This window comes from Gossypium hirsutum, chromosome A03 (assembly GCF_007990345.1).
Source record: "Gossypium hirsutum isolate 1008001.06 chromosome A03, Gossypium_hirsutum_v2.1, whole genome shotgun sequence".
NCBI lineage: Eukaryota > Viridiplantae > Streptophyta > Magnoliopsida > Malvales > Malvaceae > Gossypium > Gossypium hirsutum.
The window spans coordinates 104,996,162-105,023,859 of NC_053426.1; the positions used below are offsets into that span (position 1 = coordinate 104,996,162).

General features: G+C 30.9%; 2 protein-coding genes across 2 annotated transcripts; both read left to right on the forward strand.

The window, feature by feature from the left end:
- The first annotated feature begins 21,810 nt into the window (after positions 1-21,810).
- LOC107896023 (ethylene-responsive transcription factor LEP) lies at positions 21,811-23,189 on the forward strand. The gene has a single exon (XM_016821184.2). It carries the CDS (start codon positions 21,989-21,991, stop codon positions 22,805-22,807), a length of 819 nt encoding a protein of 272 aa, XP_016676673.1. The 5' UTR covers positions 21,811-21,988; the 3' UTR covers positions 22,808-23,189.
- A 497-nt stretch (positions 23,190-23,686) lies between these two features.
- On the forward strand, positions 23,687-27,670 carry LOC107896960 (U-box domain-containing protein 44). Its single transcript, XM_016822279.2, has 4 exons — positions 23,687-23,896; positions 24,099-25,412; positions 25,541-25,838; positions 25,928-27,670. The coding sequence occupies exons 2-4, from the start codon at positions 24,189-24,191 to the stop codon at positions 27,505-27,507; spliced, it is 3,102 nt and encodes a 1,033-aa protein (XP_016677768.1). The 5' UTR covers positions 23,687-23,896; positions 24,099-24,188; the 3' UTR covers positions 27,508-27,670.
- Positions 27,671-27,698: the final 28 nt, after the last annotated feature.

Below are 27,698 nucleotides of genomic sequence, written 5' to 3' on the forward strand. Positions count from 1 at the left end.
TAGAGTTCTACTCAAGTAATTACTCTATTTTAAATTTAGCACAACTTTTTTAACTAATAATTATAGCTTAAATTATAATTATTTTTAAATGTATAATTATCACCACTTCTATTTTATTTTAATTTTTTAACTAATAATTACAAATTAAATATATATAATTATTTTTAAATTTGAATTTACTAGTATGATGAAAAATAAATGATATTATCATCCGTTCAAAAGTTTTTTCAAACTCATGTTTTTATATATTACTAGTTCCCATGTCACGCGTGTTGCATGTGAGTTTTCATGTTCATTTTTTTCAAATTTATTAAATAATATGTTATTATAATTTTAAAAATATATACCTAACTAATTAAATGAGAATTGATCTACTTATGTCTATTACCTTTGAAACATAATTGAGTATAATAAAATAATATTTTAAAAGTAATGAAAATAATTGATTGAGTCCTACATCAGTCGGTATTAACATTGTTGCCTATGTAGAAGAACGTGGGTTCAAGTGCGTTGAAACATATTTACAATTTTATTTAACGATTGAGGAGGGACTATGGATAGTTATAGGTATTTGTATTGAAAAAAAGTAATGAAAATAAAAATCGGGAATCTACCATTCTACCAATAGTAAAATATTAATTAATTAATTAATTAGATAAAATAACTTGTCATTCAAATATGATAAACATAGATGATACAAAATACTAACTCTTAATTGATTGATTTTCTTTATTTAAGTTATCAAATAGATATGAGTCAAGATTTATGCTTAATCGAATTGATTAAATGCAATTAGTATTTATTTAAAAAATTAATATCTTTTTGAGTTTTGACATATAAATTAAGAATATATAAGTAAAATTATACATTATAGATTAGATTATCAATAAATTGATATTTTTTTCATATATATATATATAATGTTAATCTCACATATTTAATTTTAATTAATAATAAAAAATTAATTTTAACATTATTAATTATTATTATATTTAAAATAAAATCCTATTTATATTTAAAAATCATATTTATTTAATTAAAAAACTTTTATTTTTATCTATTCATAATTTATAATTTTATTAACTAATAATATATTATTTTGTTCTTTTAAGTAGAAAATTTAAAAGATATGAACAAATTAATTAATTTCACATTAAGATACAATCATATCAATTAATTTTACTTTTATTATTAAATTATTTATTCTAATGTCCATTTAGTAGTATAATTAACAATAAAAGTATTCTCGTTAGTTTAAAAAATATTTCAAACTCGCTCTTTTATATATACTAGATTCTAATATTACATGTATTGCATGTGATTTTATAAGTTTAATATTTAATTAATTTTTAAATATTTCATTTTTAATCAATTAAAGTATTGTAATAGAAAATTTTCAAATAATAATAAAAAATATTTTTAGCATATTCAACGAATGAGAAGTTATTAGATAACCCTCTCTTATCACATCAATCATGGTAATAATATATTGTCATGAAAAAAACATTTTTACATGTCATTAAAACATCATCCTATATCCTTTACTAATTATTCAATGCCATTTCAACATATTTTTACATGTCATTTACACATCTTTTTGGTAATTTTTTTACCCTCCATGGTCCAGGGCTAGGTCTTAAGGTTTATGATCCAAGATTTCAAGGTTCAAGATTTAGGGTCGGTCTAGTGACCATGTTAAAAAAGTTAATCAATAACATGAAAAAATATGTTGAAATGACATTAACTAATTGAGTAAACTAACAAAATAGTCACTCTTGATTATCTCATATTACATATTAGTCACTTATGTTTGAAATATTACGTTTTAGTCACTCACGTTATCGCGCTGTAACATTTTAGTCACTGAGCCATTAATTGTCATTAACAGTGTAACGGTAAGTTGACATGGCACGTTAAATCATCATTTCAAACAAAAAATTTAGGTTAATTTATACAATTGGTCCCCATATTTTTTTTGAGCAATTTAATTTTTTTCTTTTATGTTCTTTTAACTTTTTTTTTTCATTCTCTTCTGTTTCTCCAGCTATTTTTCTCCCTTCTATATTCCTTTTAATGTAGTTTTCCTATATTTTTCATTTGTTAAAACTAGTCCCTATACTTTTTTTTTTAAATTTAATTTTTTTGAGTAAGGCAAGATTGTGGACTAGTTTTAACAAATGTAAAATATACAAAAACTACGTTGAAATAAAATAGAAAGGAGGAAAATAAAAGGAGAAGCAAAAGAGAATGGAAAATAAAGAGAGAGAAAAAATAAAGTTAAAAGAACATAAAAGAAAAAAATTGCTCAAAATGGAAAAACATAGGGATCAATTATAGAATTTAACCTAAAATTTTCGTATGAAATGATATTTAACGTGCCACGTCAGCTTACCATTATACCGTTAACGTCAATTAACGGTTTAGTGACTAAAATGTTATAACACGATAATGTAAATGACTAAAATGTAACATTTCAAACATAAATGACTAAAATGTAACCTGAGGCAAATAAAAGTGACTATTATAATAGTTTATCCTAAATAATTTATATGGGATACGGGAAGATTTGAGGTGTCTGTTTTATTCAATTGTTTTCATTTTTTTCTCTAGTTTGTAGGTTTTGTAATAAGAAATCTACAAATTTTTCATATTTTGAAACCCATAGAATAATTATAAAAGCTTTTGAACAATCTATGGAAATAAACAACAATAAACATACATATGCTTTACTTTTCCATAAAAAGATTTCTTGAAGCAACTATTAAGTTGCAGCAGTGAATGAAATTAGTTTGGAAGAGATGAAGAAAACAGGGCTTAAATGCTTCCTAGTTCCTTCATCATTCAAAACCTTGTAGGATGGATGTTTAGAAGAACCAACAAGGAAGGTGAGTGAGTCCTGTCAATATATATTATTGGATTCTTCATATGCCTTAATAATTTTTTATATATAAATTAATATGCATCCAAAAAATTAATACAAATTTTTAAAAATAAAATTAACACAACTCTTTTTACATTAAATTTTTTTAACTAATAATTATAATTATAATTATAATTATAATTTTTGTCATATTTTATGCTTTAGTTCTATCTAAGTACTAACTATATTTTAAAATTAACACAATATTTTTAATTAATAATTATAAATTAAATTATAATTATTTTTAAATGTATATTTTACTTCAACTTTTTTATGTTTAATTGTGGACAAAGCCTAGAAATCAAATTTAAAGCCCAATAACTAATGAGGTCCACCTTTGGACTTTAAAAGTCTGATTTATAACCAATTAGGATTAAATTGATTTTAAAATGGAATAGACATCCAATCAGTATCTAAATTCATTTTATTCAATCATAAATAGTTAGTTCATGGCTCGACAAAATTGAATTTCTACTTTCTTTACATTTACTAGTTATGTTTAGAATGTGACTACAAAAAAATATAATTATTTAATAATAAATATAAATGAGATGATAATGAGTTTGTATTTTAATATTATTAAATATGTGCTCGATTCTTTAATTTATTATTTTTAATTAATTTATTTAAAGATAATATAAAAGTATGAAAAGTAAAAATATATTAATTATAATTTAAAAAATATATTTTTTTTGTTTATAATTGAATTAATGATTCGGTAAGTAAAATGCTTAAATATAATATATATATATGTTGACATTTTTTTTAATATTTGTTTTAATAATTTTAAAATTAAAATAAAAGAAATATACTTAGGTGAATTAATTATAATTTTGACATGTGACAACTCTTGTCATTTAATATCTCATCAATTATGATCTTAACATATTAATTAGGACCCACAATTAATCATAATATATAATGATTTGTGTTCATATGGTAACAGTAAAAAGTTCCTAACGCAATAATTAGTTTTTTCTGGTATTCTTAATAACCACGCATTTTTAAAAAAAAATTGTATTATGGATTATATTTTTTTAATCAGTGTCCATGCCACTTTTGAATCCACTTTTTTAATCATCCATAATGATATTATTTTTTAATATTAAATTTATTTATATTTTTTAAATTTCATAATTAAGCTTTTAATAATTTTTATTTTTGTCCTCCTAAAATTAGTCTCAATACTTAATGTTAATTTTTAAAAATATTTTCACATTAATGTTATTTACAATTTTTTAATTAAACTCTTCATAACATTTATAATTAAAGTTATTTATAATTTTTAATATTTATAACACCTTACACTCTACTTGAAAGATGACCGGATGTATGATGTCACATCGATTACCAAACAAACCTTAAGTAAGTCAAAACAATTGCAATCATGATTACTATTCATCTTGGCAATTTATTCTAAATATTAGAATTTAATCGTTAGTAATTAACTAATACTAAAATTAAAACGAACTTAAAAACATCATACATAATTCAAATTATAAAAAATAGTAGTCAACTACCAATACCTAATTCTTGTGTATCGATACCCTAAACTAAAAATTCAAGTTGGCAGTTACAAGGGCCCAAGTTTTTATATATAGATCTATGTTCTAGTACCTTATACCTATATTTTGATACCTCTTGTCTATGTTTTGATAACTCATACCTATGTTCTTATACCTTGGGTTTGAGGTTTCGATACCTCAACCTAAAATCATATTAATTGCAAAAATTCACATAAACCAACAACCATCTTCCCAAAATACCTCTAGCTATTACTAACATGCACCAAAGCTTATCGTGCTCAAACATCATCTTACATAATATTGCTACAAAGTGCAGAACATAATGATAGTTTCAAGACTTCATATACAATGACCAAGTCACAGAATAATACATCATATTTATAATTTTCACATTATAATATATTATTAAAGTCTCACTGACTAAAATTAGACTCATAATTGAATACATGGATATCCAACATTCCCCCCAAAAAATAGTGTTTTTTAAATACACAATAAGCATAATAGTAGGTACATATTATCGAATCTACTGTGCATGTATAACACGATTCTAATTAATCCTCAAATAATAAATGTTGCACAAAGTGCCACAATATTGAACCTCATAGGTGCATAACACACTCGTACACAAGAGCAGAAATATACCCTATGGTATGCCAACTATACCCAAATACCATCCGAAATTGTTTAATAAGCTTTTAACTTATTCAATATTTCACATTAATAACATCCACATTAATAGCAACATAAGAGCATCAATTCATCGATAACATCTAGATTACTACAACATCAAGTAATCAACTTCATGCTCTCACCCACTTCTATTGCTTCAAAATCAATTTCCAAAATTTAAGTAATTAGAATAGTGGCATAATACAATCAAAACACCTAAATTAAAAATAAACATGCAATTCAATCAAATCGACACTTTTCGATCTAAATGCCATCGAGAAACCTATCCAAACCTATCTAACTTCTAATCTAAATTCATAATCACCTTTGGGGACTCAAATCAAATGTAAAAATACCAAGAGACTCACTATACACTCAATTGAGCGACACTTTCCCTTAAACGCCTATCAATTATGCATGAACAAACCACCAAAACTAATTCAACACCATGCTCAACATTCATTCAACTTTATAATCTCATTTTTAACTTCAAACTGTCCTAGAAACATCAAAGAACCTAAGGAACTACTTTTCCCAAACCAAAAACATTGTCAAAACAAAAAATCAATGTCAATAACTACTTAAATCATTTTCAAGATTAAAAGAATACATGTTAGAGTTAGAAAATCATTTACCTTTATGGAAAAATCAGTAATCGAATAAAAATACTTGAATAAAAATACTTAGAATCCTGACTTCTTTCAACAACTGAAATCATGCAAAAATAAAGGAAAATAAAGAGAAAAGTAAGAAATAATATTTTTAATCTTAAATTCTCATATAAAAATATACCATAAATTATGTTACTTTTCAAAAATCTTGCTCCCCAATGAAAATCCTAAAGAGAATGAAAAAGGGGTTTGAGAGAGTTTAAAAAACTAAAGAAAATTGAATACGTTCTCTTCTTTTTTTTTCCTAACTGTCCAACTTATAATATCACCAAGGGTCAAATTGCAAATGGGCCCTTGGGAAGATAACAATTTAAACCTCCTCTTTTTATAAAACTTTTTGGGAAAATTATGATTTTGCCTCTCAAATTTTGAAAATTTTACGATTTAGTCCAAAATGCTTAATTACCCAACTAAACCTCTTAAAAATCCAAATCGACCACTAATTAATATTCTACTTCTCATGTCAACTCTAATTCTTAAAAACCTCTCAAATCGAACTCTTGGATCACCCTAAAACACTAATCCAACCAAAAGTCTGCTAAATTAAAACCATTTGAAAATCGGGTCTTTACAATTCTGTCGTCCTTAAATAATTTTGTCCTCAAAATTTACTTGAAATGAGGTTTAGATACTTCTATTACATAATCTCTTTCGGTTCCCTAGTCGCCTTTTCTACATTGTGACTTCTCCACAACACCTTCACTAACGGAATACACTTGTTTTGCAGCTTATTCACTTTTCGAGCTAGTATCTCAACTAGATATTCCTCATACAAAAAATCTAGGCAAATATCAATAGACTCCATGGAAATTACATGTGACAGGTTCAACCTATACCTCTAAAGCATCGAAACATGAAACACATTATGGATGCAACACATTATAGATGTGACTCTACTTCGACGGCAATGCCAAACTACATGCAATTTGGCTTCCCTACCTTTATGGAGCCTTGCTTAGAGAGATAACCCACCATTTTAACACCTCATACAACAAGTAATTACAAGCTCTAACACCCATCATCTCACTTTTATACCTAAGACCTTGATCACTCTCCTTTAACTTTTCCCTTTAAAAGCTTAGGACAAGTAATGCACTTGATTTTACATTCTCATAAAAATTATTTAAGGAACAAGAAAAAGTACTTTTAGTTTAATATATCTGTAACAACCTGATTTCTTGTGTTATCAAAAAATGCAATTTTGGGACCTTGATTTCGCAAACTGAGTCCATAACTATTAAATAGGGATATTTACAAAGTTAGTGTGTAAATGAACTGAAATTCGGTTAAGTAATTTAGTCAAAGTTGTGGTTAATTAAGGCCTAGGGACTAAATTGTAAATTTTCAATCGTTATAGGTTTTTAATTAGCCAAGGTTTAGAGACTTAAACTACAATTAGCCAAAGGTCTAAAATGGTAAATAAACCATTTTTTTATTGTGGATAGTGGATGATGATGGTAATTAGAATTAAGATTAATTAATTATGATTAAAGTAAGTTAAACCATGATTTAAATTATTAATCAAGACTAAAATAAACTAATTAAACTATAAAACCCAAAGTTAGTAGAAATAAAGATGAATTCATCATATTTTTTCACCGATTGTGCATTCTTGAAGAAGAAAACTCCATTTAGGAGCTCAAAACAAGCGACCATCAATTAGGTAATGCAGTTAAGTACTTTTATTGTAATTTTTATAGATTTGAGGTCATGGGAGCTTGATTTAGTTAGCCCATGTATCAATTTGTGAAACTGTTAAAATTTTAAAAAGTTTTCATTATTAAGAATTGAATGATTTAGGTATTAAATTGATAAAAATTATGCTTAGTTTAAGAAAACTGACTTAATTATAAAGTTTAATTGTTAGTTTCATGCATTAGGGACCAAATTAAATAAAATTTAATTGTTAGTTTCATGCATTAGGGACCAAATTAAATAAAATGAAAAACTGTTATAAAATTTCAATAGGAATAGGAAATAAAAGGTCCCTAATGAATATATGTGAAATCAAATTTTAATTTGAAGGTCTAGGTTAAAAGTTTTGCTTGTCTTGGGTTGAGGGACTAAATTGAATAAATTACAAAATATTTGTGACTTTTAATTGAATGTGATTTGATATGGAATTTGACATTTTTTATTTTTGGATTATTATTTGTAGCTAAAGACAACAGAGGGCTGTCGAGAGGGAAAGAAAAGGCGAGAGTCGACGACGAGTAACTTGAGTCTTCAGTTTGTATTTTTATGATTTAGATCACTTTAATTGTTGTATATTTATACTGTTTTGCATAGTATGATATTGAGGTGAGTTGAAAATGATTATTTGAATTGAATTGCTATGATTGAGACTGATTATTGAAATAGTGGACTAAATTGAATAAAACAAAAAGTATTATAGCTTGATGATTTATGATGTTTAAGATGAAATTGAGTTGAGATATGTTGTATAACTTGATGAAATGATGAATTGAGATTGATAGATTCTCAATTGAGTTATATCATGAATTCAGAAAAATTCGTTACTTTCTTAACTGTTCAAGCAAAATTGAAAATAGTTGGCATGCCATAAGATAGATTAAGGTTACTTTGGTTATATGTCGATGAGCGTTAGACACATTTTCTTTCAGATTTTCCAATGAGTGCAAGGCACAACTTTTATTTTGGTATACCAATGAGCACTGAGTGCAATTTATTTACTTTGGATGTTTAAATGAGGCGTTGGATGCCAAATTGGTGTGTTGGTTGGGATCCATATATCCGTTCGAGTCTAAGTCATATTAATAGGAAATATAATTTTTGAATTGACTGAATGATATTTGAAAGTGATTAAATGTTACAAAGTTGTACTATAGGTACTTATATACGATATTTGATTTCTGAGTGTGTAAAAGATTATGCGAGTCGATTAAAACGCCAAAGGGCCAATTTGGTAAGGTAAGGAATGAATTGTTTGATTTGGAAATAGAATGAAGTATAATCAAATTTTACGAATTGAGTAGATGTGAAAATATAATTGCATTGTGATATTAGTATGAAATCTTGATATAGATAATTAATTCAAGTGAAGTATAGGTAATTCATTTAAAGTATTGGTATAGTTTCTTTTGTTGGTTATACGACATGTACCTAGGGTGAGTCAGTTTTGATATAATACTATATATTTTAGAATATCTGAATTGGAAGTTTGGTATATGGATTTAGTCATATGGATGCGAAATGCTTCTGAGTTTGTTATATAGTTTAGAAATGTATAAAAGATGTAATTGCCTATGGTACTTGTGGATAAGTATATATGTTTAAGATCTTAAATGAATTGGACTAGTTAATGAACTTATAAGTAATCTGACATTGGTGTATAGTTGATTAAGGTATTATAATTCATGTGAATTATATATTTTGGCTAAAAGTATGGTATGAATGTGTATATTAGTTGATTGGAATTTGTAAGTTGATGTTTCATTTAGAAATTTGTGAAAACACTATGTCATGTCATGATGTCGAATGTTTGTCATCGTAACAAGACTAAGTTGCCATACCATGGCGCGACGTTGAGTATTGAACACTACAATGAGGCCTACTTAGTATGTTACGTCACGACAAGGAACTCATTTATGTCGCGACATCAACCTGATGTTTTGGAATCTTTACAATTTGGTCCTAATTCAACATCGAGTTAGCTTTAGAGGTTTTGTAAGCTTGTATAAGACCCAAAAACGGTTGTATATCATATTGTATAATTGTATTGCTTGACATTAATTATTAATAGTATTAATCAAATTTAATTTGACTGTAGTTGCTCTGGTAACGAATGTGACACCTTGTAACTCAGACCTAGCGGTCGGGTTAGGTAATAGGGTGTTACAATATCACTTATACAAGTTTTCTCAATTTAGAAGGAATCGAGACTTGCTAACATAGTATATCTATTACAATAAATCTTCCTTTTAAAATAGTAGAATAATCAAGATAGAAAATATCTTCAATAAGTTCAAGATAAGTCTTCAAATCTTCAAGGTTTCTAACCAGGTTACTTGATCTAATCCAATCTCTTTAAACTAGGGAAGTCTATTTTTGTAACATCCCTTAGCCTTTCAGGAAGACATGGTGTATATTATTATTCAGACAGACTGCCTGACGGGCTAGGGCATTACTAACGGACTCAAATCCTTGGTTTAACTTAGAATTTTTAGAAAAACAATTATGAAAATTTTCCTTAGTGTAAAAGTCATTTCTCTTCTTTCATTTGATAACGCGTCTTTAAAGAAAATAATAGAAGTTATAAAAGGAAAATCTATTATTTAACTACTGCCTAGTTATGGCGTATATACTGAAATCATAAAAATTCATGATCAGCAAATCAAGATAGTCCGGCATACACTTTCAAAGAAGGGACAAGTCTCATTTAAGATAAAATAATACAACGGCATAGTTAATTACAAAAGTTAAATAAAAATCATATGTATACACAACCCTCCACCTTGCCATGCATGATAACAAAATAAACAAGTGGTTCACTCGTAACCGCAACTCTGGCATTGTCCACTTCAATAGAGCCTTCTACTACTATCAAACTTGCAACACCCTTAACTTGTCTCTGTTACCGGATTAGGGTTACGAAGTACTACTGTACAATCAGAAACATTTAACATCATAATATTTAAATAAATTAAATTTATTATAAACTAATCAATCATATGCTTTTTGTCCCTAAATTGAGCCTTCGAGGCCCTAAAAATAACTTATAAGCAATTCGAGACTAATTCAAAACAAAACAGAAGTTTTAAAAAAAAAGATGCAAAAATGTGAAAACAAGAGTCACATGACCGTGTGGCCAGGCCGTGTAACATTAGAGCAAGGGACACACAGCCGTGTCCCAGCCCATGTCCTCACCCGTGTAACTCACTGAGTTGCCTCACATGCCCGTGTGCCATGTCGTGTGCTAGGCTGTGTAACTCTCTGAGTTGCCATACATGCTCGTGTGTCAGGCCGTGTTACTCACTAACTTGAAACACTAAGAAATTTCAAATGACATGCGGTCGTGTGACAACCCGTGTCCCAGGCCGTGTGAACCTAAAGATTTACCTAAAATCAAGTCATTTCAAGTCCAATTCATGCATAACTAACCATTCCATTTGGGCACACAATCAAGGGGTTTAAACATTATTCAAACACACATAAACATGCCATTTCAAACATCCTAAATCACCTAACCAATATGCCATTCAAAGGCACTACAATTGCATCAAAAACATTAAAGATCAAACCAAAGCAATTTGACTATATCTCAAACAAAAACCTAGTTCACTTAACTACCATATATGACCATTTGCAAGCCATCAAAACATGCCAAAATCACTTTATTTACAAGCACTTAAAAGTGGTCAATTTGACATAACTTGGAAAGGCATTAAAGTGCACCAAACCAACCACAAACTTTAAAGCATAAACATACCAAATCATTATTAACACATTCTCAAAATACCATTACAAAATATCCTATACATGTTATTATTAGCCTTGGCCAAAATACACAAAAACTACTGAAATGATTGCTGGATAGTGTGATAGGTCTCCAATGAGCTTCCAACCAGTCGAGCTTCTGACAATCTAAAAAACAAAGGAAAGTAACTATATAAGCAACGAGCTTAGTAAGCTCGAATAAACTTAAACATAACTTACCATGTCCTTTATACAATTTATAGATTAAACATAAATTATTACCAACGTCATAAGCTTAGTAATAGCCTATACAACATCACCAAACTCACAAGTTAGTACACTTGCTCATGATGCTAATGAAATCAACCATAAGATATGTAGTTTACCACATATAAACACATCATTTAACACAACAATGTTATCATAAGATCATGATTCATTCCATTTGCATACTTACCATTTCATTTCCTTTTCTTACTCATTGAACTATCTAGAATTACATCGAATACTCAGGAAAGCTTACACATACTATACCTTTATATATAACCTTAACCTTTCCTTTACATCAATGCTTACATGAGCTATGAAATGGGTCTGCTCACATGAGCTGTAGATTGGAACGTAAGCTACACGATGCTGCTCACACAAGTTGTGAAGAATCCGTAACAAATGTAAGACCCCAGCCATCGGTAGGACATTCAAGACCAACACCCAAAACATGAAATCTCTAATGACATGTCATTTGTATCCTAAGAATTCTTAAGGTTCAACCGGGACTCGTTATCCATCAATTCATCACAACATAGATACATTTATATATAGATTCATTTATATTAAAACAACATAGTAAACATTCAATTTAGCTAACATTAAAACAGTCACAGTTCATATGAACTTACCTCGACAAATAGGGCGTAGAAGTAAAGTCTAACTATTTCGAAGCTTTAGCTTTTCCTTGATCTAAGTCCGACTGGGGTTTATCTTGATCTAAATAACTAATTTCATTCAATTAAGTACTTCTAGAATAATCTAGAATCCATATTTATACAAAACTACAAAATTACCCCTAATACTTTAATTTTTCATAATTTAGTCCTTAAGCTTCTAACTTAAAATCTAACCATTTTAACCTAAATCCAACTTAACCAATGTTACAAGGGACTTTGAAACAACCCATTATTACCAACATTTCTCAACAAAACCTATGAATTTATACTTTTAACAATTTAATCCCTATTTCTAAAATTCATCAAAAATCACTTAATAAAACATGTTTATTTTACAAAAAAGATTGATAACCTATCAACTAACATAAAAAAAACTCAAAAAAATCTATGGCAAGTCCTTTAACCTTTAACAATTTTGCAATTTAACCCCCAGACTAGCTAGATTAAGTTAAAATGGATTCAAAAACATAAAAATCATTAAAAATCGGGCTTGAATTCACTTACATGCAAGATGAAAGCCTAGCCGAATGCTCAAACCATATTTCAATGGTGATTTTTAGTGGAAGTAGGAAACGGGGAAGAAGATGAACATAATTTCTTTAGTTTCCAGGTAGCTTTTTAAACACCGTGACGTTGCTAGAGAACTTTAACTAAAGCTATACATTTATTTCGTAACTTTTTAACTTTTCGAGCTAAAATTTTGATCGGTTTTTTTACTATACAACATATCTGGTTGAATCTCAACATCCACAGGTGAAATCACGTATGAAGAGTCTAACCTGTACCGCCGTAACATTGATACATAAAACACGTTATGTATTTTCTCTAATTCTGACGGTAAAGCCATACAATAAGTCATTGGCCCAATTCTCTCGGTGATCTCATACGGCTCGGTGAATCGTGGACTAAGCTTCCATTTTCGGCCAAAACGGAGAACTTTTTTCTAATGTGATACTTTTAAAAATACTCTTGTCGCCGACTTGAAATTCAATATCTTTTCTTTTCAAATCCGTATAAGATTTCTGACGATTAGAAGCAACTTTCAAACTGTCATGTATTACTTTGACCTTTTCTTCAGTTTCTCGAATTAAATCAATATCGAATATCTTTTTATCACTCAACTTAGTCTAGTATAACAGAGTTTGACATTTTCGACCATACAAGGCTTCGTATGGTGCCATTTTAATACTCGCCTGGTAACTGTTATTGTAAGCAAATTCAACCAATGAAAGAAATTTCTCCCAGCTACCTTCGAACTCTAAAATACAACATTTGAGTATATCTTCGAATACTTGTATTACTCGCTCAGACTAACCATCTGTCTGTTGATGAAATGTTGTAATGAAATGTAATCGAGTGCCCAGAGCTTCATGTAATTTACTCCATAATAAGGAAGTAAATCGTGGGTCCCTATCAGAGATAATAGACACAGGTACACCATGCAATCTAACAATCTCAGAAACATATAATTCTACCAACTTTTCAAGTGAGTAATCTGTATGTACTAAAATGAAATGTGTGGATTTAGTCATACAATCCACAATAACTCAAACAACATCTTTCTTCCGCGGAGATAGAGGCAATCCCGATACAAAATCCCTCGTAACATTTCCCATTTCCACTCTGGAATCATCACAGGTTGTAATAATCCAAAAGTTACCTGATGCTCGACTTTGACTTGCTAACAAATCAAACATTTCGATACAAACTCTGAAATCTCTCGTTTCATTCTCGGCCATCAATACATTTGTTTCAAAGTTACCGTACATTTTATTACTATCAGGGTGTATCAACAAATTACTACTGTGAGATTCCTACAAAATTTTCTGAATAACATTAGAATTCCTCAGAACACATTTCTTGTTTCTGAAATACAAACTACCATCCGAACTAACATGAAAGTTTGAATCATGTGTCAACTCAATCTATTCCCGTTTAGAAATAAACTCGGAGTCATGTTTTTGAGCTTCACAAATCTGTTGCAGAAACATCAGTCTAGCTTTTAATTATGCTAATATAGAACCATCATTAATCAACGTTAACTGAGTGTTCAAAACTCGTAAAGGAAACAAAGATTTTCTATTTAAAGCATCAGCAACAACATTAGCTTTTCTCGGATGATAGTCTATGATCAAATTGTAATCTTTTAGCAATTCAAGCCATCTACGTTGTCTTAAATTCAATTCTTTTTGTGTCATTAAATACTTCAAGCTTTTATGATCCATTAAGATATGACATTTTTCTCCGTATAAATGGTGTCACAAAATCTTTAAAGCAAATACAATAGCTGCAAGTTCTAAATCATGAGTCGATAATTTTTCTCATGCGGTTTCAACTGTCGTGAAGCATAAGCTACCACTTTGCTTTCATGCATCAAAACGCAAGCCAAACCATTTAGTGAAGCATCATTATAAATCACAAATTCTTTACCGGACTCTGGTTGAACCAACACAAGGGCTTCGACCAACAACACTTTCAACTGATTAAGGCTTTGTTGATACTTTTCAAACCATTCGGACTTGACATCTTCTTGAAGCAGTCTCGTCAATGGCGTTGTTGTAAAGGGCTTTGCTCTCATCTTATAATTCACCAAAAAAAACTTTAATTTAATTTTAAATGATATATTAAATAAAAAATTTAGTATTCATAACAATTTTCTCTAATTTTTAATTTATTTAAAATGATATATTTAAGAGAATTAATGAGTACGCTACTTAAAATGTCAATTTAGCATTTGTATATTTATATTTAACTCATAGCGAAAATTTAAGTTTTTTTTCTTTTTTAAATTTTTTGTCAAAACATTGACTTGCAATCTTAAAATCCATATTTGAAACTATAAAAATAAAATACATTTAATTTTCATAAATAGATAATGTAAAATATTAATATTAGTGTGATCTAAAGATAAAAATTTTAAATCACTTAAACTACAACATGGTATCTAAATTATATATTTTCTTTAAGTTGGCACGTAAATTATTTTTTGATTATAAGTGATACTTAAATTATATTCCATTATTTAAATTATCTTTAAAAGTTAATACTGTTAAAAGAAAATTTAGACAATTATCTTGTAATACTTGACACTTTTTTAATTAAAAAAAATTCAAAAAGTTAAATATTACTTTTAAAAATTTGAAAACATATTCATCTATTTTGTTTTTCAAATAAAAACTTCAGTGATAAGAAATTTAAAAACTCGTCAAAAAGCTCATCCAAACCTAGTTTCAACAACAGAACCCATTTCATTTTTTTTGTTTTTTTTTAAACCCCAATTCGAAACCCATGTGTTATTTTTTTAAGATGATTTTTTTCATTCTTTTAGATATTTACAAATTAAAGTTATCTAACAATTAAAAAAATACATTAAAAGAGAAAAGAATTGTGGTGGGGAGAGAGAGTATAAAAAATATTTGAAAATTTTTAATTTAATTAAATTTGACTTTTTTAAATTAAATTTAATTTTAATTTAAAAGTACTACATGTCACAAAAATATTAGATAAAATTTTTTTTGTTAGCCGTGTTAACTTTTTTAAGGTAATTTAAGTAATAAAGTATAATTTAAGTACTATTTGTGACAAAAAAAATTTAAGTATCAAATTGAAAAAAAATATAATTTAAGTATATTTTATAATTTAAGCCAAATTTAAATACAGCAACTATTATTTAATAAATTCTCATTTGTTAAAATTTATTATTAATTAAATAGAATAATATTAAATTTGATTTGAGAATCCCGGCGTGGATAATTCCAGCATAAGTAAAAGATGAGTCAAGTTGAATTTGAATCTTCAATGATGGAATCAAAGCGCTCAAATCATTTTCTAAATAAATCTTACTTTTTTGTCACGTTTATTTTTTTTAATGAAATGTCACGTTTATTCATAATTTTTAGATTATAAAAATAAATATTTTATATTTAAAATAATGAAAATAATTCAAAATTTTATATAAAAATTATTTTTCAAAAAATACTATATAAGAATTATTTACTTTTTATTTACTTGAAAATATAATATTTTAAGCTTTAATAATTTCTAAAAGTACTAAAATAAATTTATTTTGTCAAAATAAATTTAAAAAGAAAAAAAATCAAAATTCGAATAAAATCAAATTGATTTATTATAGACAATTAAAAATATTAAAAAAAAACCAACAAATAAAACTGAATTCACCTAAGAGAAGTATTTATTCACTTATGTAAAGAGAGGGATATACCCCATAAGCTAGTGAGTAGGATGGAGGGAAAGTATACCTATCTTCACCTCTCTAGAAGATAGATACACACTTGACTATGTCAAGCTTTTTCACTCAAGGATGGGAGAAAAAAACAAACCAATTCTTCTTTCAATATCAAATTGTAATGTATCCAATAAAACCACTCAACTTGTTCTTTTAAAACAAAATTATAGTATTCTCGGTCAATGCAACTACTCATTCTAGTCTCTCATCTTTGAATATTAGTCAATTTCACAAATTACTATTCGACTTGTTTTAATGGGTTACTTTTTCAATATTTACATTATTTTCACTCCTCAATAGTTAAGAAAATTATTCATAATACATTTTATTTACAAAGTAGAAATATTATTATGATAATTGTTTGGTTCAAAAACACCAAGAGGGTGGTGAATTGGTATTTTAAATTTTTTTTATAATTTTTTTAAATGATGAGAAAATGAAAGAAAAACTTGGACACTTCGATTTATAGTGGTTCGAGCCCTATTGTCTACTTCCGCTATTTTGGTATACCTCAACTTTGGATTTCCCATTTCACTATACTTGAATTTTTACCTTTCAAGTAAAATATATAACCTTTACAATACTTATATTTTCTCACAAGACTAAAATAGAACTTTCCCCCTAATTTTTATGCCTTAACTAGAATCCTCTAGTTTTTACAAGGTGCAACTAAAACCTTTTACAAAAATATTTAAGGTTTTATACCTCAAAATTTTGAAGTAGCTCTATACAACAAAGATGAAGCATGCAAACAAAGAAGGCCTCTCAAAGGTGTGTGTTTACAAGTGTTAAGCTCCCTTAAAGAATGAAAATGAGAATGATAAAAAGATCTAATAATAAGCACTTATATTTATATCAAGAAATGAGTTTGTGTATGTTTATAGTCGTTGGAGATGAATTCTAGCCATTAGAAGCATAAATTTCGGGCTTAAAATCCCTTGCAGAGCTTTGGGTGCAATACCTAGCCTTTAGGGTGTAGTACATTTATTCAAAATTTGACTATTGAGCCACAAGTATTGCACCTTAGTTGGAAGGGTGCGGTACCTCTTGAGTAGGGTGATGTATCTTTACGCCTTTTTGCACATTGACTTTTAGGTACCACACTTTTTGGTCAATGTGTTTTACCTAGCTTGAAAATACTAATAAAAACAATTCTTAAAAAATATTTTTCAAGCCTTAAAATTATTTTGAAAGTGTTTGATAAAAATTTCAACTATATTTCCACCAAATGACTTAAAAAATATAATATATAAAATTTATCTTAAATGTTATTATATTAAAATCTAAAGACCATCAAAACTAACAATAATATTTTTATTATTTTATATTTTAATATAATATTTTTTAAAAAATATTCACATGAGATTTAAACTTAAATTGTCATTGTTTTCAACCGCTTAACTTTACTTTTTCAATCAAAACCTTATTTATTTTATATATTAATTTTTTTATAAATATATTTGTTACGTATGTTCTTTTAATTATAATCTAATTTTTTTTATGAAATAGACTGCCACATGCTCTAATATTTCATTTTTTTATTTAACCTTTTAATTTTATTTTTACCATACTCCAACAATGTGTTATTCTTCTAAATTTATTTGTCTATAAATTAAATAAAATTTTTCTATATTCTATAATTAATAACCCAACACCTTTCATCCTCAAAGTTAGCTTAGGTTAGGTATATTTATTTGTTTATTGTTAGTAGTACTATTACAAGTTAGATACTATGGATATAAGTAACTTTGGCTTCAACATTTTTATAGTAGCTATAAATTAAAGAATTATCATATCGCCTTTTTATCTCTATCAAGTTTTCTCTACACCATGTGCAATCCTAGGATCTTTTCTACCTTTTTATTTCTTTTTCCGAAATCTTTCTTAAAAAAAGTTGTTCCAATATTTTGAAAATTAATTTTAACCTTTTAACATGATGGTAAAATCCGGATTAAAAATTAAACTAATTACTTTTATCTCATGACCCTTCATTAGCCATTAGAAAACATATTTAAATGCAATTAAAGTTATACTAATAATAATAATATTAACTAAACTAAAACTCAATAACATCTACAAATTCTAAAGGAAGAAAAAGGGAAGAGTATTAAATCCAGATTTACAACATATGGGGACAAAATAATGGAGCTAATGGGCTCCGGAAACCAAGAAATTAAGTTAGAAAAACCATATTAATTAAAGAGATAAAAATGGAAAATGGAAGACAAATGAACAAAGTGGCAATTATTAGATGCTGAGAAGATAGTGCATGCATGCTCTTGAATCCAAATCCCAACGCATTTACATCAAATTTCTCGCCCCTTGTAATATAATATGTATCGTCTCTCCTCAAAAGTCTTTGCATATTTTTGACCTAATATTGTGACTTTGTATATTGGAATCAAATCTTGCCAAGTACTGCAAATTAAGGATAAACATTACACTGCCTCTAAAGTCAGCATTTCTAACTTGGGATACGCACTTTTCCCTATTTGAAAATACCTATACATCATACGGAAATGGGATATTTTTTTATTGATTTGGGATTTTTTGAAAAATTGTCTGTTTCCTGATGGCTGAGTTTTATTCATCAAATAGAACAACTCTTATTATATTTTCTGTTTTGGGGAAAAAGTTAATTAGTTTTAAAATTCCTAGGATTATTTTTTGACTTCAAATCTCCTTCAACATCCCATTTTAATAGGATGCATGTTTCTTTCTTCATCATAATATTTTAATTAATATCCAACAACATAAATCTGATAATAAAATAAATATACCTTCTACTTCGTAAGACAAGAACCTTTAATTGAACCAACTTGCAGTAGATGAAAATTGGAGCTTTATATAGATTTTGCCACATGACATGTATTTATTATCATGAAATATGTTATTACATCAAAATTCAACACTAAATTAAAATTTAATGCCAACATTTTATTAACATGTTTAAAACACAAAAAATATAAATATAACCCATGCCACCCCCATCATATATCACATCCTTTTTGTTTAATTTTCATAATTTAATGGGAATGATTGTTTATTCAACTGAATTACATCCTGTGCCTCAAGCCTGCTTTCCTTGTTTTTCTCTGTTGACTTGCCAGTTGCCATCATTATCAAATATATTGATTTGTAATGAGGATATTTTGGCTAAAATTTCCAGTTTTTAATAATTTAGGAAACCAGGAAAGAAATTATTTAAAAATGTGATTCATCCTAGTAGTAGGCTATAAGGATTTTCTTTTTTTTGTCACATGGATTTCACCTCAATTTCCCGATTTAAAGTTTTTACTTTTTCTTATATAACCCTTTTGCTAACACATTTTATTATGATATTTTAAAAAAAAATTTAAGTAATATATTATATCTGATAATATAATTAAATGCAAATTGGTAACTTCTTATTCATAACTATTTTATATAATACTGTTTTTGTTCAAATTCATCTTTTAATAAAGGGCAAATGACACTGAGGCAAATACTTGTAGTATCTATATAATGTTATAAGTGGGTCCCTTTAGGTCAAAGCATGCTGCCAATGTTAATTAATCACTAGTAAATAGATAGGTCTTCCTAGAGAAATGTTTTGTTCAAAAAAGCATGCCTATGTGTCCTTTCCACATGCAACCCAACATGCCGCCCCCTTCATTTCATTTGAGTGTGCTTATACATGCTAATGTGAAACAAGAATGGATACCCCAAAAACTTCAAAAGCAAGGCATGTAAAAAAAAGAAAAGAGAAAACCCTCTGAAAATAGGGAGAAAAAGGCATTGCCCCCATGGGATTGAAGAATATCAAGAAAAAGCACACATTTTAGCTTCAAAAAGCTGTGAAAGATCGTGGAACTTATCATTATATTTGGTTTAAATTGGATGCACATGGCTGATATTATGTGATATTCCGGGTTTATTTTTTTTTTTTTATATTTAAAAAGGCTCAGTTGTATTAGTTAGTCTTAGGGCAACATGGCCTTTTTCGCAGTGTTTAGAGGACTACACGTAATATATAGATATATTTTGTATGGATTGTGTTGTTTTGCGTCAAAAGAGAAATCTTTTAGACTTGTATTCTAAGACTGGAGATAAAAAGGTATACTTGTGGAAATGATGGGTACTGACACATGAAAATGATATTTGGATTGGCAATCATATGGTACTGCAGCAGCTTGTAAACCTTTTTGAATGAAGTTATATATTCAGAGTCATGCAGACTCATAAATACTAGTGACTTTATTTATTAGTACATTTACATGATTAGTTCCGGATTCAGCTCAGGCTCTCTCTCTCTCGCATGTCAGAATCTTTGAAGAAAGATAATAGAAAATCAAGGCAAAGCGAATTTGATCATTGGGAAGTCAATCAAAGTTCATTCAAAGGAGCACTTGTCAATCATGGGAATCATATTAAGCTGGTGATGAGCCCATGATTGCACTTATTGCAGGAGAAATCATCAGCTTGTTCAAACTCATGGCCCAATGGATATGATTGAACTCAAGGCAGATGAATCATCACTTGTACTGCTAAAATCACCTGAATATATGTAACTTTGTAATCTCTCAAACCCATAAATATTACAGCACAATCACTTTGATATCATAGCTAAATTCATGTGATGAATTTAGTTATTATATTATTAAAATATTAAATAAATCTAAATTATAATAAAATTAATATTTATTATATAAAAATATTTTTTTAATTTTAATTTTATTTAAATTTTTTAATATTAAAGAAATTAAATCAATTCATTTAATAGTACACAAACAAATTTAGTTAATTACATTCACCTAAACTCATACGATGGGATGCCTTTAACTGCAAGTAGCTCATTTCCTACTTATATTATTATGAATAAGGAATGTATAAAATTGTGATTTCACGTCGTCCTTATCCCTTTCCAATAGACAAATCAGATTTGGAGGAAAAATTTGATTTGTCATACTCTTATTGAAAAGGAATAAGAATGATATGGAATCACAATTTCATACAACCCTTTCTCATATTTTTATCTAATTATTGAAAAAAAAAGCAACAGAAAAAGGTTGTATACACTCATTTCCTACCTTAGATACATAAGAAAAATTACATTGAAAATACAAGAAACATGAGAAGATGTGTGTTTCTCCAACATCATATGTATCATCACAAATATTAGGAAAAGTGGCTTTGTATTGAGTGACTCATCATGAAGGGCAACTGTGCTCATGGGAGTTTATGAGGGTCCAATCAGAAGCTAGGGCCCACACTAGGATCATTATGCAAGCATGGGACAATGTTCTTTTGCTCACTCCTAATTTTGGATTTAGAAAACTATGGATGGCATTTGAAAATTTTCTCCTTATTTAAACCCCAATGCAAATGGCTGATAAACAAGCCTCAACTAGCACCCTCCTAAAAACCACCGAGCTATATTATTGTTCTATTCCATTCCCAAGACCAAGAATTTTCTCCCTTTATCCCTCTCCCTTTCTATCTATCTAATCAGAAAAAAAGGAAGAAGCATTAAGAACCCAGAGAGACAAACACTAAAGGAAATACAAGTTATTGTTTCTTTCATTATCTTCATGGATTTCAACAACTCAAAGACTAACTCTCCTTCTTCTTCTAAAAACAAGAGAAAGCAGCAACAAAAGCAGCCTCAACAGCAACAACAGCAACAAGAGGCAAGGTTCTTGGGAGTAAGGAGGAGGCCATGGGGCAGATATGCAGCGGAGATAAGAGACCCTTCCACGAAAGAAAGGCATTGGCTTGGCACTTTTGACACTGCCGAAGAAGCAGCCTTAGCCTACGACCGTGCCGCTCGCTCCATGCGCGGCTCTAAGGTTCGGACCAACTTCGTTTATTCCGATATGCCAGTTGGCTCATCGGTCACCTCCATCATTTCCCCTGACGAATCACAGCATGACATGTCGTCAATTTTTCCCATTCACCCACCGTTCCACCAACAAACGGATGCTAACCAAGACCAGCTTTTCTTCACTCAAGACCCTTTCAATGCCTGCCACTTCTCTTCTGGATGGAACCAAGAGAGTAGTGATACACTAGTGTCTTACACCCCCATTACTGGCGTCATGGATGCTGCTGGAAATGGTGGTTCTCAACAGTTCAGCGATGACTGTGAGCTGCCACCATTGCCTCCTGATGTCTCTTCTACTTGTTATGGCTCTGGAGTTGATATGAGTTATACTTATGGATCGTGGAGTGACACTGGCCTTCTCGGGTCTGCAGATGGATTTGACTCAGGAGTCAGTCAACCATTTTTCGACTTTAACTCTTACGAACTTATGCAGCACACTCCAGTCTTCGGGAAGATACCATCGGTTCCTGATACGGTAGCTGAAGGATTTGATTTGGGTTCATCATCATCGGGCTACTTCTTTTAATAGCAACTACAACTTCTGTCTTCTGTTATAAAATACTATCATTTCAAAAAAAAAAATTGTCAGTCTTAGTTTGGGGATGTTGCTGTTAGTGGCTTTTTGCTTATTTTGATGATTTTGGGGCGTACGTAAGTACGGGTTTCATGGGTTGTTGTTGGATTTAGGGTCCAATTTGGGGAAAAGGGTCCTGCTTCCAAGCCTGTTTTTGTGGTTCATGTCATTGCCTTTTTCGGTCAAAGGTGTACGGGGCCAAGATAAATGGCCTTTTTTGGTTTGTAAGTAAATGTAAAATGTGTGATCACAATTCACACCATCGCCAGCAGCTTGAATGTTTTTACTTTTAATGGATTAACACGTGTTCTTAATAGACATGTGTTGTAATAGGGTGCCGCAATCTAAGAACTCCAAAGATTCATATTATGACGTCAAAAAGTGCTGCCACTTAGCTCTAAAATTAAACTAGTTCAGCTCTAATTTATTAATGGGAAAACAAAATTTTAATTTACGCAGCCCAATAAGAAAGAACCCCCAATTGACGCGTTTGAATTTTTTAAATGAAATGATTAAGGGTGCCATCTTGGAGAAGCAAACGCCAATTTTGTAATACCCCACTGAAGGCGACTTTACTACCAAGCATAGTGGTTGCCTTGCCATTTGAATAGTTCCTGGTAATGACGACATCTTTGACATCACTATACTCCATGGTCTTGGTGATGAAATTCCGTCACCCAAGTGGAAGAGCCAACGTTATTAGTGCTGCTTATATTGTTGATTGTGGGGTGTGATAACTGGCTCCTGTGTGGATGTGGGTTCAGAGAATCAGTGCTTATAAGCCGCGTATAGTCTGCGTGAAAAGTTCCAACGTCCAACCGCGGTCCCATTGTGCACGCTAACAAGGCTTTGTTCACTCAAGCTTGACTTTTCCTTTAAAATCTTCCATCTTAACACTATAAAAACTATAAATTATATCTTCCCTTATGTCACTTGAAAGCGTCAACGTATTCTTATGGTCTTTTTTAAACAATCCGTTTCTTGGAGAGCCCGGGAACTTCACCTTCAACCTCCTATTGGCCCCAAGAATCAACACACCAGGTTTCAAGTTCAACTCTTTTTTTTTCCCCTTTCATTTTTTAGTTAAGTCTTATTAACGAATTTTAGGTGAACCATGAAAGAGATATCATATCATTAGCAAAGTTCTTGTATAGGGCAGCTATTGTTTCTTAATAATCCTGATTGTACAACTTAGGAATAAAGGCCATTGATAAGGGCTTCTTTTTGTTTTGTTCTTTTGCAGGGGTTTATTATTACATGCCAAAGTTGTAGCGAGCAGCTGTGAAAGGAATTTACCTTTTAAAACAGGAGTTAATTCTTACAGCTCCTTCCAATGTCTTGGATGGACTTTAGAATTGGAATTGAGGATGTTGGTGGAGCAGTATTACAGGAACTGTGGAACAGGGTGGGGTTGCAAATAGTGGATCTTGCTAAGGAAACAAGGGATGTTGTGCTTGAGAAAGACAACTTCCGAGAATTCTCCACTAGTATCTCTGAGTTGGATACTCTTTTGCAGGCCCTAAATGTGAACCAAATTGAAACTTCAATGGGTTCAGAATTCACCAAGGCAGCATTGGAGAAACTGGACAGCCAGCTAAGGAAAGCCCACAAGATGATCAAGGATTATAAATCCGGAAGCTATCTCCGGTTCATACTTCACTCGCATTCGGTGCTCTCGCAGATGCAATATTTAGCCAAAGATATAGCTGCAATCGTTTCCTCATTTGAGTTGATTAATCTTGATATGGCAGTGAACTTGAAGAGTATGAATACCCGTATCATCGAGCACCTGGGTTCAATGGAGTTCCGCATGTCAGCATCAACACAAACAATTGCTTCAGAAATAAAGAATTCAATATCCCGGAGCAGTAGAAACAGAGAGAGTGCTGTGAAGCTCCTGGAGAAAATCGCGGAAGCAGTCGGTGCCAATGCCGATGCATCTTTGATGAAAAATGAATTGGCACTTTTGAAGCAGGAAAAACATGAGATGGAAGTTCAAAAGAAGCTGGCGGTGTCACTTGAGCTTTCTCAATTGATACACTTATTGTACAGTACCGAAATGGTTTCAAGGCCACTGAATGAGGATACCTCAACGTACCACAACCAATACCCTATCGGTTCCTTCATATGCCCCTTGTGCGATGAGATGATGGTAGACCCGGTTGCAATTATCTGCGGCCACAGCTTTGAGAGGAAGGCTATTGAGGAATATTTCAAGCGTGGAAACCATGATTGTCCCACTTGCCGACAAGACCTTCAAAGTCTAGAGCTTACTCCTAATGTTAACCTCCGGAGCTCTATACAAGAATGGAAGAAAAGAGATATGGACTGGAAATTTCAAGCTGCAGTTGCCGGTATCAATTCCGATGATCCTTTTAGAAAAAACAAAGCCTTCGATGATATGCAGGATCTGGTGGACATCTCTGAATATGCAGTGAAAGCTGCAGAGGAGGGACTCATACCGAAGTTCGTCGAGTCGTTAAAGGACACTAGGCTTAACAGTGTGGCTGCAGAGAAATGCCTTTATTGTTTAGCAAAATACTGTGAGGACCATCAGGTAAGGAAAGACTGGGTTTCTATATCTGTTTAAATCTAATCCATTAAGTATATTCTTTTGTTATTATATTTCTCATTGGAGCAAGCATTCAAATATGATGATTAAGATTTCTTTTTTCGGAATTGCAGCTACAGCTTGTTGACGCAGGAGCTGTTCGCCGCATTGTGAAGCGCATGTACAATGGTGAAACAGAAGCCAATTCAGTTTCCATCCTGTTGGAACTGTCTAAAACAGAAACTCTCATAGAGAGAATAGGGAATACCAAGGATTGTATTCCTGTCTTGGTTTCTTTGCTCAGTAACCCCAACCCTGATACCTCGTCGAAAGCTAAAGCTGTATTGCAGAATCTTTCTTCCAACACACACTTCGCTGTGAAGATGGCTGAAGCTGGATACTTTCAGTCATTTGTTGCTCGATTCAACCAAGGTGAAGCACTAGATACAATCGAGATAAAAAACTGATGGTACGATATGTTTATTGAGTAAATTAACCTACTTGAAAGCCTGTTCTTGCAGCTGCAGGACAACAAGAGACCCAAGCATTGATGGCTGAAGCCTTGGAAAAGATGCAGCTCAAAGAAAACAGCATCAATGACCTGAAAGATAAACAATTTGTTCACAATCTAGTTCACTTGCTATCCTCAAATTCCCCAGCATGGAAATCTGCTTGCATCAAATGTGTCAAGAAGCTTGTACCGTATCCCAAGATGGTAAAGCGGTTTCTATCAGATCCGGAAACTATACCACTTTTACTTAATCTCATTTCATTCAGGTCAGATCCTCTCCTTAAACAAGAAGCTGCTGAGATTCTAGCTCTACTGATAGAAGCATGTCAGCCTCCTCAATTTCAGATGTATCAAGGGCTCCAGGAGCTGCAATCACAGCATAATGTCGATCTCCTTTTGCAGTTTGTTCCAAAATTTGATAGTAAATTTAAGGTCAAGTTCTTGCACCTGCTGCTTGAGCTAGGCATTAAGTCAAAGACAGCTCAAAATCTAATACGATCGAACACAGATGCCGTGGATAACCTTTTTTCTTGCCTTGGTAGTGATCATCCTTCAGTTAGAAAATGGGCAATGAAGCTAATACATTGTGTGTCTGAAGATCATCCTGACGGGGTCCCTCTCCCACCATCCCCTGGAAAAGAAACTGCCATCAACACCTTAGCATCCATCCTAGCATGTTCGCCTAATTGTGAAGAAAGGTCCCTTGCTGCTGGAATAATTAGCCAACTTCCAAAAGATGATATGGTTATTGATGAAGTACTCCGTAAATCAGAAACTTTAAAAGCTATTCATGAAGTGATTTGCAATTCGGAGGAAGAATTTGGTGTGATTGGAGCACCCACTAACCAAGACAAGTCCCTACTTGAAAATGCACTAGCTGCACTTTTACGATTCACGGAACCCACCAAGCCCCAACTCTGGAGGCAAGTAGGACAGCTTGAGCTCTATCCATCTTTAATTCGACTGCTTTCTACAGGTAGCTCGCTGGCCAAGCAGCGAACTGCCATTGCTCTTGCACATCTATCACGGTCCACAAGCCTGTCAGTCGCAGAAACAAGCATCAGACTAAAGCAAGAGAACTCCATGCTACTGCTTAGCATGAAGAAGCTCTTCCCTAACATGTCGTGGTGCTGCTCAGGCTCAGCAGACAATGACATTTTATGCCCCCTCCATGGAGTTGCATGTTCGCAGAGACTTACTTTCTGCCTTGTCAAGGCAGATGCTGTGAAGCCACTATTGCGAACTTTGAGTGATACAAACTCGGGTGTGGCAGAGGCTGCCCTAATGGCGCTTGAAACATTGTTAGAAGATCACAGCACATTGTCACATTCAAATGCAAGTGCTGCCATTTTAGAGAGTGAAGGTGTTGTGGCAATTCTGCAGGTCCTAGAGAAGGGATCCTTGTCTGCCAAAACAAAAGCCTTGGACTTACTCCAGAAGATCCTAAACCATTCACAAATAAGTGATGTGTTGTTTCGGAGGTGTGAGGGAATCCTTATCCAATTGCTCCACGACGATGCCCTTCGAAAGAAAGTAGCTCTGGTGCTTAAGAACATGAATGTTCTTCCTGAGCAATCGTCATATTTCTGAAATTGTTGGTTTTCTGTAAATAGGAAGCCTGAACCAAAAATTGTACAGAGTCCTAATCAATTCTTTAGGTAAGGTCAAGGGTTGAACTCAGCCCAAAACCAAAAACATGGCATATTCATTTTTCAGCTGATCAGAAATAATAAAAAGAAATTCTTTAGAACAATGCTTAATGAGTTAATGAAATACATCAC